A 16,779-nucleotide genomic window follows, 5' to 3' on the forward strand; every position below is an offset into this window, starting at 1 on the left:
TACAACTTCCTGTGAGGCGAGGTTATTTCAAAATAAAATGTTTTTTAAATTAAGCAAAAAGTACATGCTGAATGATCATCTGTTATAGTAATAGGCTAAAAATGAAACAATATGTGAAGAGGAAGTTGTTAACTACAATACATATAATAACTTACATACTGTATGATTTTAAAGTATAACTAACAATGCTAGAAGCATTAAAAATTATTTTAGTGTAATAAATGTAACACGTGTAACATTTATGCAGTAACAGTTCAGTGGTGTGTAAATAATGATGTTATGCACTGGCAAAGACAAAAGAGGAAAATTTAGAGCAAAATTTGAACAATGATGTTATGATGGAATTAAGGGTTATATTTTTCTTTAAAAAAGTTTTAAGGGATACATTGCTTTGGAGGGTGGGAGAAGCAATTTCAATAATGTATAGTGTTAAATTTTAAAGGCAAACATCTTTAGTTATTAGGGTTAGTAACATTTTGAAAATAAATGGGTCTGTGAGGATTTGGGAAGCTCTGTAGGCTGCTGCTTAGTTGATTTTGGATATCTTCTCCCTTATGATGGTCTTCCTTTCTTCTTGGCATCTGTACCCCGATGAGCACAATTTAGTCCCACCTCTCTGTAGCTGCAAGTTAACTACTTGCAGTGGTCTGGAATGTCTCAAAATTGGTGAAGAGCAGGATCATAGTGGCAGTTTGTCACTGAGAAGCAACCCATTCCATATTTCACAGTTATGGGAACACTGAAGAACCATGTCCTCAAAAACACACAGTTTATAAAAGGGAGATGAGATATACACAGTTAATTTGATTAACAAACAGTGGGCCTGGGGTGCAGCCCTTGAATGCCTGTTTAGCATGGCACCATCCATTACCAGCACCACAGATTCTCACTAACACACACACACACACACACACACACACACACACACACACACAGGTTAATTGCTATGAAAACATCAAAAAAAGGGAGAAATTCTGGCATATGGGATTTGGGAAGCTACATTCAGGTAATAACTTTCAAGCTAAACTATAAACAGTAGACAGGAAAAAGCAAGCATCGTTAGTATTTAGAAGTGTAGAGAAGAGGTCAAGCCCAAGGAAAGCAGAGGAAATGTTCTAGGGATATGGAGTAGTAGATAGCAAAAAACAAGAACACACAGAAATTCAGTAACCAAGAGACAGCAGGGTCCTTCCTGTAGAAAGACTCAGCACCGCCAGGGAACACACAAGGCAGACAGAGGACACAATGAGAGAGAATTTGGAGTTCATGTCAGACTCTTCTATATTGAACTACTGTGAAAGACTGTGTTAATTAGTTGAAAACTAGTGTAGCATCATTTTATACACTTAATATTAATCTCTGACACCCACAATGAAAATCATACTTTTATTTGTTTTAAATTTACATCACTTTTGAACCTTTAAAAAAATTTTAAACTTCAGTTCGAAATACTAGAAGAAAGAATGATATACACATCCATGTGAAAGAAGGAAGTCCATGTACAAAAGATGTGTAAATGTTGATTCCATGTGTTCTCTGGAGGAAATCATGGATGTTCAATGTATGCTCAGTGGCCCAGGCAAGGTCTAGGGTAAGAATGGTAGAGTTCTGTCCCATGTGACGTCTGATGGCCCCTGGGTAGAGCCACAGTCCCAAGTAACCCAGATTTGCTCCCTCAGCTGTGCCAGACTAACTTGAACGCAGACGGACGTGTTGCATACTCAGCATGGAATATTATGAAGGCTCGATTTGAAGAAGCCATGAAAGGAGCTATATTCGTGTCCTAAAAGTCAAAAAAGAAGTAACAAGTTACATGTATTTAAAATTTGAATGGTTTTCTCGAAATGTGATAAAAAAAAAACAAGCATTGCATAAAGTTTTATAAGGTTTATAGCAATCCTGTATACATTTCTAGAAGTCAACTTGGCATGAATTATTGTCAATACTTTACAAAACACTATTTCAATGGGTGGAGTATGAGGAGAGATGGGTTAGGGTTTCTTTTGAGGGTAATGAAAATATCCTACAACATGCATTTTCTACATGTTCTGACTCTGAATCTGCAAGTAACACAAGCTTTCCCTATGAACAAAGACACTTATTTTATTGGAACATGAAACACCTTAGTTTCTCACGCAGTTGTGTATCTACACTCACAATGTGAAGGTCTTCTACTGCTTCATGTAAACTGCCTTTATGCTTTACAGTGTTTCATTCACACTCATTAACATTTGCATGTTAAAGAAATTGGTCATTCCTTTTATTTATGGAAAATATAATTACTATGAAATAGTAATAAAAATACAATTACTGTCATTCATGAAACTACATCTACTTTTTTTTTCCTGAGATGGAGTCTCAATATGCTGTTTAGGATGGTCTTGAACTTGTGGATTCAAGCATGCCTCCTGCATCAGCTTACCAGAGAGGGGACTATATGTGTGCAAATGGCCACATCTATAAAAGAAAATGTAAAACAGGAGAAATACTGTGACAACTAACAGATTAACAAACCTGGCATATTTAGCTATACACTTGGGTTTAATGTGACATTGGCTTAAATGGCCAGCAGTGGCCTTCTTGGTGCCTTGGTTTCCTTTTCTTAACAAGGTCCAGGATGTGCTTGAGATCCCCGCCTCACAAGACTTGTCACATGGGGATCCAGTGAGCCAAAACACACACACGCATACACACACTACACAAATACAAAATAATGGCACTGTTAAAATTGTCTCTCTGCCTCCCTGTTGAAAGATTTCTAAGTCTCAATTAAATATGTAAGATGCAGCTTGTAAATCTAGGATTCTGCATCTCGGCTATAGCCTCCTGTGCGTGAACAGTGAGGTGATACCTAACGGTTCCCCACACAATCATCTGTGTATGAAGCTATAGTTGCCACGTTGTCTGTAGCAGTGAAAGGTCCACATGGCCTAAACTTCCAAACAGAGGGGCTTTGTTGAGCAAGTTAGGCTGACCCCCATGTTGGCCAGTGACAATGGGTGATACAATGAAAAAATACATGATTTTGTTGGCCTGATCAGATGTTTCTGATATGTGTGCTGACAAGTGAAAAAAACATTCCACCACGGAGCATAAGAATGTGCACGTATGTGCAGATACACTCAAGGAAAGGTGCTGAGAAGACTACAGTAGAGGGATTCTCAAGATTTTCCTAAAAAATAGGATTATTTTCAGCTATTTCTGAAAATAACACTTATCCAGTTTACAAATGAGTTGTATTTTTAAAGTTCTCTAGATTTGCAATAATAGAATTCTCTGTCTACTTTGATTGGAAAAGGTAAGTGAGGGATGAGCAGGATAATTAGAAACAGCTCCTTACCATCATCCACATCGGCCTTGACAGCTCCTTAAGCTCTTTTGAGATGAGAAGTAGGAAGGGCGCATGCTGTACCTTACGTCAGTATGAAATTCTAACTTGATGTTTGGGGAAGAGCTACTACATCAGAACTTTCCAAATCAATCAAACTACTTGTCCCTGTCGTTTCCAAGAATTTCAGCAAGAAGTAGAAATGCAATGAAGCCACGTGTCCACATCGTCAATAGTTCTAGTCTCTATATACTCTACAGTCACTATAGAAATAGACCTAAGTATTGAGTACCAGAAGGTGCACCATGAGCGCCTCTGGAGCTTTTGAAAGCAACCTGCCATGACTCTCCTCCTGGAAACTCTGACTGTGCAGCTTTGGGTGGGAACTGGGAGTCTCTCATGTAAGTGTTTCCACAGGGAATTCGGGTGCAGTTTGGTTTGGGCCCTTAGTAGAACTGAAGACCATGGCCACCAGGTGGCACTCGTGCCCCCAGGATAGAAAGCAAAAAAAAAAGCGAGTACAGTGTTAACTGGAGTTGTTAAATGCTTGTGCCTGCGTGTGTCTGTCTGCCTTTAAAATCTAAGTTACCTTAAGTTTTTAAAAGCCAGACACGGGACTGTACCCTCGTGGTACTCACCGCTCCGCAGTAGGGGCCAGAGGACGGAGAGGCAGCGTCCGGCCCGTTGTGGAGCAGGAGATAGTTGTGCACACAGTCTCCCGGGTCCTCGATGCTGACCAGGTAGAAGCTGACCACCACCGGCCTGCCCGAGGGAGCTGTCAGGGCCCACTCGCAGTGAGTGCCGTTCGGGTAGGTGCCTGGGTAGCCGGGGCTGGTGAAGGAGCCGCTGTCTCCATACAGAATCCCACCACAGCCTGCAGGGAAGAGCAGCAGGGAGCTTGAGCGGGCGAAGCTTCAACAACAAGCCTGCTTTCAAGCTTGTGGAGGTCAAGTACACAGTGTGTATTTCATTGACGAGCTGAACGAGGCAATGCAAGAACACCTGTGAGCAGACACCCCTGTCCTGCGCCTTCGCTTTGGGGCTGTGATCCTCAGCTTGGTCACCTCCTCCTCTTAATTCCTTGTTCATTCCCCTCCTGCCATCTCTTCATCCCCTTCTTATTTGAGAAAGATCGACCTCTATATTTAAACTTGTGTGTCTGATTTATTTCACTCAACATTATGGTCGCAAGGCGCATCCATTTCCCTATAAATGTCTCCTTTTATGGCAGAATACCACTCCATTGTGTGTAAATACCACATTTTCTTTATTCCTTTGTCTGGTGATGGGCATATAGGTTGCTACCAAGATTTAGCTGTTAGGAATTGTGCTGTTGTGAACATGGCTATGCAAGAATCACTGGACTATGATGTCTTTAATTCTTTGGGGAGGACACCTAGAAGGAGAATAACTAGGCCAAATGGAATTTCTAATTTTGGTGTTTGGAGGGATCTCTATACTAATTTCCATAGTGGTTGTACTAGTTTAGATTTCCACTAACAAGGTAGATGGGTTCCTTTCTCCTCCTCGCAGCCTGGCCAGCATTTGCTATTATCTGATTTCTTGATGAGGGCCATTCTTTCTGGGCTGCGATGGGAACTTGGTGCAGAGCACACTGTGTGGCCTGAGTTGATGGTAATGATGGTGAAATTAAAAGTAAATTCTGAGGGGCTGGGGCTTTAGCTCAGTGGCATAAGTACCTGCCTTGCAAACACGCAGTCATGAGTTTGATCCCTAGTACCAATAAAAAGGAAAAAAATTTTAAAAAAAAAGTAAATTCTGGGCCAAACAGAGATGCTGCTATTGTAGCTTTTGATGCAAATCACTTTACAATAAAAGTGACCTTACCTTAACAGAAAATGCCTCCCCAGCCAGTGTACTTCAGGTTCTTAGTTGCCCAGGTAATAGTTCCTGTTCCAGTCCCTGTTGCTTCTGTCTCTCAGAAATGGCTGGTCACCGTGATGCACATTGTATAAGCCAATCTCTAACTGACAAGCCATGCTGCCTCTGTACTTCCTGCTTGCTTATCCCATAGAAGCCCTAAACCACCGGACATCAGGGCCTGATATTCTGGAATGATCCAAATTAGTACCCATTGATGTAAATAAATCTGCCTCCAAATTCTGAGGGTCGTTTTGTGTTTCTCCTTGCTGTTGCACTACTAGGATAATAACAGGTTTAGGGTTGATAAAGGCAAAAATCTTTAGATACTGGTGTTATTTATTCCTTTAAATTCCAGAGCTACCGGATATCCATGAAGATCTAGAAGAAATTGGCGAGGCTCAAAAGCACCTGGCCTGGCATCTGCTCCACCTCCGCTGCAGTGCAGCTGGGCATCCTGGGAAACTCAGTAACTTGGTGTTTCACTTCCTCATTTGTAAAATGAGGGCCTTGGAGAAAATTTCTGAGCCTCCTTGAGACACAAAGATTTCATTATCCCGGACTGTCTTCTGGATCAGACCCCTTCTTACCTCTTGGCATGTATAAAGTGATTCCTTGCTATTATTTTTACTTTGGAGGTGTTTAACTGTTTGGGGACCTTTCATTAAGGCATTCCTCCTCACAAGTGAAACACAATGATATGATGTAAATTTTCTCCAGCTCTTTAATAAACCAAATAGGCAAGCAGATAACATCCTGAGAAAGCAAGCAACTTTCAGGACTGCCGAGAAACAACAGGGATGCAGAGCACACAGCAGCTCACATATACACAGGAAGTGTTAGGCATTTGCTTTTGGGGTCTTTTTTTTTTTTTTTTTCCGTTGAATTCTTAAGACAACTGCCTTGTTGATCAAAAGTCAAAAAGCTTACCAAACATAATTTACAAAGGAATTTAAAATTTTTCAGTCTCATTTCTAGTTTTTATGTAAATGTATTCTTTTCTATACATAGAAATAATAGATGTAGAATTAAAAATCTGTGCTTTTGTTGTAAAAAAAAATGCCTAATTTTAACAGAATATCATCAAAGAGATGGCAGAAAAGATAAGGTCGCTTTGTCTTTTTCTATTGGCCATCTGATGTTTTTCTCATCTATATTACTACAGCTTACAAAGTGCAGATATCTTACCAGAAGAGGATGAAGTCCAGGTGATTTCATATCCACGGCCAGAAATTGTGTCATCGCTCTTAAACCGTAGATACAGTGTGTTACTCTGCGAGAAGATAGGGTTTGGTAGCAGAGTTCCACAATACATTCCGAGTAGTGGAGAAGTGCTGTCACTTCCATTTCTTATCTTTAAAAAACAAAAAAAACAGAGGCATTAGTTACTACTGACACACTTTCTTCTCCAACTTACCAAGTACTGTACATAAGGGTATGGAGAAGTTGAATAACCAGGTTTTTGGTTTTTTTGCCAAAAGCCTTGTATTTTTACATACTTAGGAACAAAGAATATTCTGAACATATACACAAAAGTAACTTTCACTTGCAAAGGGGAAAAATATTCAATTTATAGATTAAAACCATTAGCATTTGGATTCAAAAATAGCTTTTCCTTACAGTAATCACAACACCAGGGTACATTTTTATGCTGCAGTTAGTGCTGTTATTCTGTAGCTTTTTGGATGAGGCATTTTACAGGATGTAATTAAAGTGAATGTAAAAAGGTTGGGGGGAGCAAAATTGCTTGATGTTTCTAATTAGCTACTGTACTTTATTCATTAGTGTGTGTGTGTGTGTGTGTGTGTGTGTGTGTCTCATTCCAAGTTACTCCACGCTAGAAGGACTATGGAAAAAAAATACAATGTACAAAATGTATAAAGTCCATAACAAAGGTTTCTGTATGGGAGAAAGACAAAAGCTTTCTGATTTCTATTAACTGCATTTTAAGAACACAGTCTGAGACTGTGTAGTTTTTCTTTTCAGTTCACAGTCTGCAGGAGATGTGTAAAAACAGGAAATGAGTCAGTCTGTTGGGGAAGGTTGGAATAAGCACCCTGTGAATTCAACCACGTTCTGTCCTCTAACCTTGGTCTACTCCCAAGGGCATGCTTGAGGTGTCTGCTGGGACTGTGGCTGGGCAGTGTGTGGTTAGAACCAGCTCAGTAGGTCGGGTACTGATTTCATTGATGTACATAGTCAACAACTGAGAAGTTCCCACATTCCCTTAATCAGTCCATAGTTGAAAGTTTGGCTAGTTGCCAGTTGTCTAAGTCAGAAAACTGCTCAAGAGCTGCAGGGCCTATTTTTCTGGGCTGGGCTGATATGAACCAACGCCACCCCCGCCCCAGTCCCACAGCCTGTGAGAGAAAACAGTTCTGTTCTTCTGCTTGTTGTTGGATTATTCTGTCGCTTCCACATGAGTAAGCTCTGCAGGTGGTGAGGGGCAGACCGGACACCCAGGAGCTCTGTGGATGGCACAGGGTATTCACAGTCATGCCATGAGCTTGGCTCTGCTGTCTCAGGGTGCTCGGGGAGGGGTGGAGTAAGCGGGTGGCTGGGTGAAGGACAGACAGACTGCAAACACGCCTTACTCCAAAGCAGCATCCTCTAGAGATGGACAACAATGGAGCTCACTTGCAGCTGCACAATGGATTTTGTTTTCCCAGTAGGTGTTTGTAGCACACAATGATTACATTCATTGTGGGAGTTAGTACATGGGCATAGCTCACCTGAATGCTTTCTACATCCCCTTCCCTCCTCTGTCCTCCTACTCCATCTCTTGGTCTCCTTCCCTTTTGCAAAAGAGCTATCTCCCTATTTTTTATATCTGTCTTTTATTTTGCTTTTATTTGTATTTTGTATCTCTCGTATAAAAGAAACCATCCAATATTTAAACTGGTACATCCGATTTACTTCATTTAACATTATGGTCTCAAGGTGCATTCATATGTCTACAAGATGATGTAAATGGATCCTTACTTATGGCAGAGGAGTACTCCATTGGGTGTAAATATTGCATTTTGTACTCCATTCATCTACTTATGGATGTACAGGTTGCTATATGATTTAGCTATTATGAATTGTGATGCTATAAACACAGGTGTTTATGAATCACTCTAAAATGATATCTTTAAGTCCTTTAGGAGGATAGCTAGAAAAAGAATAATTGGGTCAAATGAAATTACTAATTTTAGTTTGCAGGACATTTGCTCAAAGACCCTTAGAAGATAGTGCAGGTGGCCCCGCTGACTGTAACCACGGGGAAATCAGCAAGCTATTTAGTATTATTCAGTTTCTTCTACAGACAAAACTCACTTTCAAAGTTAGTGCCACCCTCCAAAATCAACACCTTGCACATGGGCTTTCTCTGGTCCTTATGATCAGAACTCAGTATAATCCCCTCACTAAAGGAAGCCATTGCTGCACCAAACTAAATCACTGTCCCTGGGAGATGGACAGTGTTATCCTTTTTCATGTGCTATGATTGCCTGCTGCCCTCTCCCTGTCTTTTTAGACTATAAATATCCTCTCAGCCCCAGCTATGTTTTGTCTTCTGTTGGATTCCCAGAGCCTGGACTAGGAGGTATTTGGTTTATGTTTATGGAGAGAGAGAATGGTAAAGAAATGGATGCAATGGATAAGCAACATGGAGAATTAGCAACAGGAGAGAAAAGAGTCAATACTTTTAAGAGACCCAACGTCTCTCACATTAACTCATTTACACGACAGTCAAATGCACTTCACCTCCAAGAAATCATGTACACAGTCCGTGGAGCTCTGGATGCCAAAAGTATGGAAAAAGAGAGAGATGGTGTGGTTCTGTGGGGCTGACAGGATAACAGTGCAATCCAAATGTTCATAGTAATTTCCTGGCCATCCAGGACTCGTTAGACTGCCAAATCCCCGGTCATAGTGTCTGTTGCAATCTTAAAGAAAAAAAAAAGTCCATAGTTAATGTATACATCCAAATACTTAGTAGTCTTTCAATCTGAAGTGAACAATTTTCAAAGTCTATAAAATGTGAGCAAACTTTAGGAAAAAGCTAATCCAGCCTGCTTCTTTACCTTTGAGGTCACAGAGACCTGAGATGTGACATACAGTTGCTGACATAAACACCCCCATGCAAAGATGAGATACACGAACTTCCTCTGAAAAAGACTCCATTATCCTTTGAATTCTTGTGATCCTATCAAGGTGCTGGGGTGAACATTTAGACCATTTTGTGAATTTTTATATTTGAGGTACTGGGGATTGAACCTAGAGCCTTCACACGGAGCTTTATCCTCAGTCCTTTTTAAAGTTTCACATTTTGAGAGGGAATGTCTCTAATGCACTAAGTTGCCCATGTTGGGTTTAAACTTGTATCATCCTGCCTTAGGCTCCCAGGGTGCTGAGATTACAAGTATGCACCGCCATGCCTGGTTTACTCTGTTTTAAAAATAAAGAGTAGGTCTCAGACAGGGCTTTGTAGAATGGAAGTCCTTTGGTGAATTATTTGTGTTTATAGTGCTGTAAAGTCATTGTTCTTTACTAATTTTTGTACAAACAAAATATTTTTATTATGTGTTTGGATCAAAGGGTTTTTTAACCAATTTCAAAACACACATTAAATAAAGTGTTCTTCAAGACTTAAACTTCTCAGCTATAAAACCAAGTAATCCTTTTACAGCACTTTGCATTTATAAAACAATTCCCCAATGTATAGATATACAATTTTTTGAATATACTAAAAATCCTTGAACTGTAAACTTTTAATAGGTGTGATACAAGTATTTTATCTTGGTGAAGCTTTTTAAATACATAGATGGTGACTCCTACGTGCAGTCAAGTGGATAATTAATAAAATAAGTGGTACATTTTAAAATTAACTGCATTACATTTTAGTTAGCATTAGACACAGTTAATCTCTTCAGGAACCAGTGCTAGTAATTTTCTAAATTCAGCTTAGGTTCTGGTTAAGAGTTCTATCTAATGGACATGATTTGTCATCACAACCCCTAACCTCGTCACTGGGGTGACTTCTCCCCATAACTGGAAGTTGGTAGGTTTCCTTGAACGACTTAAAGTACCAGGGCTCACCTGCAATCTGATAGGTGAAGCTCACTCTGGAGTTTGAGCTTAAGTCACCGGATTTGAAAACAACAATAGCAGTGCTCAGTGAGGAGTAAAACACTGGCACTGATGTATTTCTCCTGCAGAACAGAATTCTAAGGTTTCCACTGATCTGAAATGAAATGGAAGCAAACTGTGTTAGCTTTGGTTTCAGAAGCAAATAGCCACAGCCAAATTAAACCACATAGAGAAGTCTGACTTAACACCCCAGCCACGGGACTAGCTCTAGTGTTGGAAGAACTCCGCAACAAGACTCACTGTTGGCCTTGGGGCTGACAGATACGCCACCTTCTCAGAGGAGTGAGGGGTGGCGGTAAGGGGACAGCATTTCCGCTGAAGCTGTGGGCAGCTGCCTCCTTGCACACCACTGGCCTCTGCCCTGTCATAGGCTGCCAAGGGCTGGGGCTTGTTCGGAGCAGACGCAGTGCTGCCTGGGCTCACTGCAGGTACCCTGCATGAGCTCTTTCCCTAGTCTTGAGCTCATAAAGCTAACTCAAGACCACTCCCTTGTCCCAGACTCTGCTCCCTGGTCCCAGACTCTGCTGCCTACCTATCTGGTGGCTTTGGCATTCCCTAGAATGAGGTGCTTGGCCCTTGTCTTACACTTGGGTAGCCGTCATGCCCACTCAAAAGCATGGGGCAAACCAACTTGTACCAAAGTCAGTGTCTCTGACACCCTTTGTTTTTGGACACCTACTGAAGGCCTGTGCTCCATCCCTGCTTCAAGACTCCTGTTAGGGCGGCTCCTGGCCCACCTCTATCCCCGTCTCCTGCTGCTGGTCCTTTCCCTAACTTTGTCAGTTGTATCCTCTGAGTCTGAGCTTCACTGTTAACCACTCCCTGTATGCAACACCAGCCTTTCCATGTTGTAGTCTTACACAAAACCTGAGTCTTCTCACCCGCTATCCCGCCAACAGTTCATTGAGTAAAAGTGGTGGCAGGGCTGCTGGTGGCGGCAGTGGTGCTGCTGGTGCTGGTGGCAGTATGTGTAGGGTGTTCTGTGCACTCCGTACTGAAGCACCCACCCATTTGGCAAAGCTCATCTTCCTAGGTAATTCTCTAAATGTGGCCAAAGAGGCTCCCTGCGCCTTCCCACCATGTTTATTTACTTTCCTCTTGGTTGCACACTTTTATTTATCACACACTTGCGATACTTTAGGTCACAGTAATTTCTCTGATTTTCTTCTAAATCTTTGGAGGTTTGAGTTTAATAGACCATTAAACATCTTCACTTTGAGCTTCTTAATACCAGCGATGTTCATCTTCCATTTCTGTAGTTGCCTACCCCGATGGTAGCCATCCATCCATCCATCGCAGGCCCGCTCTACTGCCTACACCATATAATTCCTTCACAATCATCCCACTACGATTCTCTTTCTACTCTTGGAAAGCTTGAGAATGCCAGTTTCTCCAACTCATCCATCAGTTTCTCTCTATCCTCTCTATCTATTCAAACCAAAATGCCTGTGCTTTCTTTTATTAGATGAAGGTCCCTATTCAGTCATGACAAATACTAGGTCATATTGTAAGGCAGTCCAGTAGCTGCCATATTTTCAAATTGCCTTATTGAGCCCTGCCGAGGGGTCTGCATGAAACTCTGCTTTAATCTTCATGAACTGAAAGAGCTTCAATCCAAAAGGTCTTGTCTATTTGGCTGTAAGTTTTCCTGCTGAGGCTACCACTGGGGAATAGCTTTATTTTGAAAACTACTAAACTGTAGAACAATGATAACCAAGCATCTTGACAACCACGGGAACTCAAGACTAATTCCAGTGCCTAAGATTTGTATAAAACTTCTAATCTACTCAGAAGCCTGCACATTGGAGTCAGACAGACTGGAGTTTTCCCCAAAGCCAGGGACTGTGAGAACCAGACAACCCCTACTTTACAATGAGCAGGAGTCTGAGAACTCAGAACATGACAGATGGGATTCCTATTGACTGTGCACAGGGATTTGAGCATAACATTCATGGAATGAGCAAGATAATCACTCCCCACACTGCAATGGCAATGCAGGTATTCACGAGTGTTCTCGCAGGTGTCCATGCTGAGCCCCTGTGTTACATAATTTGCCAGGTAATCTCATCACTTTCATTACCAATTATCTATCTGATGGCTATGTTCGAATTTTTAGGCCTTATGTTAACATCACATTTTCATATCCTGACAGATTTTTCAGCAACTTACCCAATAGGAAATTAAGATTTTCTTCTTTTTTTCCCTCTTTTAATTGAGTCTTTCTCGCTTCCTTCTTTTCCTCCCCTTATTATACTACCATGACTGTAGCTCTGAAAGACTGAACCCTAATGGGCTTGTAGCTGGTTTTTCCATGTTCCAAATAGACTCTTTCAATTCTTCACACAGGTCCCACTAACTACAGACATGGTCCCAATACATGGATCACTGCTATTGTTACCAGAACAGTAGAGATGCTGATCAAAAATTCAAATTGATGGGTGCTATGCAGGGGCGTCAGTGTCAGAGGTGGCCCCAGGAGTGTGAAGTTTTAATAAGACACCTAGATAATCTGCAGGTATCTGAAAAGCTCCTGACTCATAAAACCAAATTCAAATTTCACAATGTGCCCAAATGGAGTTGAGAAACATAAGTGACTTTGAGAACTCATTTACTCATGCCTTAGTTACATTAAGTAGTTTTTTCAAGTATTAGTAAAAAGACACTAGCTGTGGCTGTTGTCCAGCCTGTCATGGTTACCTCTCGTGAGTCCTGAAGCTCTAAGTAGTTCTGGGCACAGTCCTCCGCATGCAGCTGTAATTCCCACACAGTTATCTTGACCTGCTGGTGACGTGGGGCTTCAATGACCCAAGTACAGGTGAAAAATGGAAATCTGGCGTTTAATACAGAGGGTGATGAGATATTTTGGGGATTCAGAGTTGCATTATACATTCCACCGCAAGGCACTGAGAAGGGAAGAAAGAAACAATGTAAGAGATATTTACCCATGTGTCATCACACAGTCCCTACAGTTCTGCCCTTCCTACCCTGCTGGCACAAAGGGGACATCCTTGAATCATTCTATTAAGGATTTAAATGTACATTTTGACTAAGGATTGCACCAACTTTGTACTTCAGATTAAACAGTCAATAAAATATGTTTAGTGATCAACTGAGATATGTTAGTAATTAACATCAAGTTTAGATAAAATAAAAATAGTATTTTTTAGTACACAACCACTTATGTATTTAATAACATATAAAAGTATCAATTTACTTACTGTCCATAATGGTGTATGTGGCACGAAATCCTTTTGCTTCATTATCTAGGTCACTGACAAATTGAACTGTAAGGAAGTTCCCAGAAGAGATAAAAGGAGCAGGTACTGTGGAACCACAAAATGTTCCTACCAAGTCTGCATTTACACTGTCCCCATCGTATAACTGAAAAGAAAATGCGCTCATGAGTTCTCCCTTACTCATAAAGAATTGCACTATTTTATATTGCATAGAATGTGAAGTCACCAAAGGTCATGACTAGGGATGTTTACATTGGTATTCTGACAGTCTTAATTTAGGAACTAACTTTTGATTGGATAGATGACATAACAAAAATTTTAAGTATAAGACTGGTATGGTACCTAACATTTGTTTTGTCTTTAGGAAAGTAATCTATGCTCAAAGAACAGTGTGTCGTGAGGCTCCTCAAACCCACTGCTGCCTCACGACCGCTGCTCCCACCACCACGCTGGTCCAGGCCATCCCGATGCCTTGCCTGGAGCATCACCAAAGCGCCTTTATGGAGCCCCCGATTCTACTCTTGTCCCTCTCTAGTCTCTTCTCAAAATGTCAGCCAGAGGCTAATGTTAAAAAGAAGCCAGGCCAGTGCACGTTTCTTCTCTTAATACAAAAGCCATTGCCATACAATGGCTAAGATCCGATAGAATCTGCTCTCCTCCTCATCCCTGATCTTTCTGGTCTCACTTCTTACTGTCTCTGCTTTGTTTCCTCTTGAACCACCCAGATACCACCCTGTGTCTTGGCAGTTAGTTTGCTGGGCCTTTGCCTGAGTCCCAATTCCTCTGGATCCACACAGCTGTTCTCCTGCAGCTCCTGTGACCTCCACTCCAGGTCACTGACTCAGGAAGGGCTTCCCTATGTCAACTCTCCGACATTCCCCATTTTCTTTCCTGTCTTGACTTTTCTTCAGGGCAGATTGACATTCTGTACTACTAGGTATGTGACTTGCTCACTTCACTGTCTTCTCCTCTAAGTGAATGCAAGTTCTACAGAAGCACACATTTATTTCTGTTCTATTCATCGCAATGTCCTCAGATTTTAAGAGTGTCTGGCACAGTCAATAAGACCCTAATAAGTGAATATGTGCTTTGATTCCTCTCCTCTACTATTTACCTGTCTTTGCATTGCATGGCTATATCAGAATATCCCAGACTGGGTGATTTATAAAGAAATGTATTTCTTACAGTTCTGCAGGCTGGGGAGTCCAAGGTCAAGCTGCCTCCCTGCTGCATCATGAAAAGGGAGAGGCAGGGATTCAGAGAGAGCCGGGCATGCCAGCTCCCACATCCCTTTTCCTTGAGGAACCCCCTCGAGGTATCCTGTAGCCCTCATTACTTCCCCAAAGGTCTACCTCCAAATACAAACACATGAATTTGAAGATTGTCCAACATTTAAACTTGGGAGACACACTCAAGCCACAGCCCCACACTTCCTCAAACTGCTCTTGCCAAGTCATCTTCATCTCAATAAATGACTGAAGCTTAAAATTTCACTCACACCTGATTTCTTTCACATCTTCCTCTTTATTTCCACAGTCATTCCCTTCCACCTTTAAAATGTATCTCAGAGGATGCGATCTCAACCGATACCACCACACCCTCTACCTGAAGATTCCTAATTCCACAGAGCAGGCCCAGATTTCTCCACCAAGCTGGCCGAGGGTCTGTGACCTCAAATCAGGTTTCGCTCCTGTTCCCCATGAAATGCTCCCGTGGATTCACCTTACAGTGAGGGCAGAATCCCTGCTCCTCTGCAATCCCATCAGATCCTGCCTGTGCCTCCTTTCAGACTCACCCCTTTCTCTCCAGCCCAAGAGTGCCCCAGCTCTGCACTGGCTAACAGTGCTCACTGGGCAGCTCTTGAATGACCGAGGCAGTGATAGGAGCTCAGCTCTCCTCAGAGGCCAAACATACCCAGTGCTGACCTCACCCACCATTTTATTTTATTATCATCAAATTGTCTTTTGGGAGCCTGTGTTTTCTGGGATACCGGCTGTAGGCCTGGAGCTTGTGTGACTTTTCTGGTCTTCCTCTCAACAGGAAAGTAAATCTCACAGACAGGGAGACTGGATTATTCACTGTGATGGCTCCAGCACCCAGCACCACTGCTAGCAGCAACAGTCGGGGCCTGGATCTCTTTTGAATACTCTACTAGAAAACCAAGTTGTATAGCATCTGAGTAATCTTGATTACACTTCTAAAATAACTGTCTATGTTTGTGTAGTTTGAAATAATAGTCATAACAGAACAACGGTGTGCCAGACACTTCCTAACAACCATGACCGCTGACATTATTTTAAAATGCTAGGATTATGTTGCATAGGAACAGTTATTTCAAAATTTAAAAAAATTACCACTAGATGGCACTGTCTCTCCTACTTAAACATAATTTCAGAAGAGATCCAAGAATTCTGGAATCTACCCAATAATTTTGAAGAAGAGGCTATTTGCCAAGTTGGAGGTAACATACTTTCTGTTGTAAACAAGTTAAAATTTCATTAAGATTATTGCTGTTTTCATGATTGAAATCACATTAGCGACAATTTTTATTCCATGTACCATTAAAGTGTATTGTGTGTCAGACCTGCTGCAAGATGCTAGAAGGTGAAAAACACTTTCTATACCTCCAATGTGCCAGTGGACTAATGGGAGAGAAAAAGCTGATAAATTAAATACATCACACACACACACACACACACACACACACACACACACGCATGCATGAGTGCACACACACATGGGAATGTAAATCATGCAGAAAAATGGGGGAAAATGCTACCATAAAAGAATGGAAATGTGGTGAAGATGACGGAAATCAGGGAAGACGTCACGTAGACATTTAAATTGCTCCTTAAAAATAAGCAGAGACCTTTCAGACTTACAAAAGAGAAAAGGCACAGCCAGAGGGAACTCGAATTGGGAGGCCGTGGATGCATGAAATGCACAGCACATGCATCGGATGGGACCAGAGATGCCAGAACAGGCCAAGCGGGGAAGGGTGTTGGACAAGGCTGTGGGGTTCGATCCATTTCATCCCCAACAGCTGGGATCTCACCCTACAAGAGTTCTAAGACCTGACTTGGGTTTTAAATAGATAACTGGTAAAAATGGAGGAAGTATGAGGGAGAAGCCACGATCAGAGAGGAGGGACTTGCACGCACATATGTTCCTATGCTCCCTCTGCATTCCTTCATTCCCGGC

At 41.7% G+C, this 16,779-nt stretch overlaps 1 protein-coding gene across 2 annotated transcripts in view; it reads right to left on the reverse strand.

Annotated features, from left to right (window-relative positions):
• Positions 1 to 1,372: 1,372 nt before the first annotated feature.
• Cubn (cubilin) overlaps positions 1,373 to 16,779 on the reverse strand; it is a 254,814-nt gene continuing 239,407 nt past the window's right edge. For both annotated transcript variants that reach the window (XM_063237874.1, XM_063237875.1), the window contains 7 exons: positions 13,561 to 13,723; positions 13,040 to 13,245; positions 10,292 to 10,436; positions 8,957 to 9,138; positions 6,398 to 6,563; positions 3,967 to 4,202; positions 1,373 to 1,783 (listed from right to left, as the gene is read on the reverse strand). In XM_063237874.1, the coding sequence (XP_063093944.1) occupies positions 1,676 to 1,783; positions 3,967 to 4,202; positions 6,398 to 6,563; positions 8,957 to 9,138; positions 10,292 to 10,436; positions 13,040 to 13,245; positions 13,561 to 13,723 (1,206 nt within the window). In that variant the 3' untranslated portion in view covers positions 1,373 to 1,675. The remainder of the gene's footprint in view (positions 1,784 to 3,966; positions 4,203 to 6,397; positions 6,564 to 8,956; positions 9,139 to 10,291; positions 10,437 to 13,039; positions 13,246 to 13,560; positions 13,724 to 16,779) is intronic.

Source organism: Cavia porcellus, unplaced genomic scaffold (assembly GCF_034190915.1).
Source record: "Cavia porcellus strain 051 isolate PalLab524CR breed Dunkin Hartley unplaced genomic scaffold, mCavPor4.1 scaffold_27, whole genome shotgun sequence".
Taxonomy (NCBI): Eukaryota; Metazoa; Chordata; class Mammalia; order Rodentia; family Caviidae; genus Cavia; species Cavia porcellus.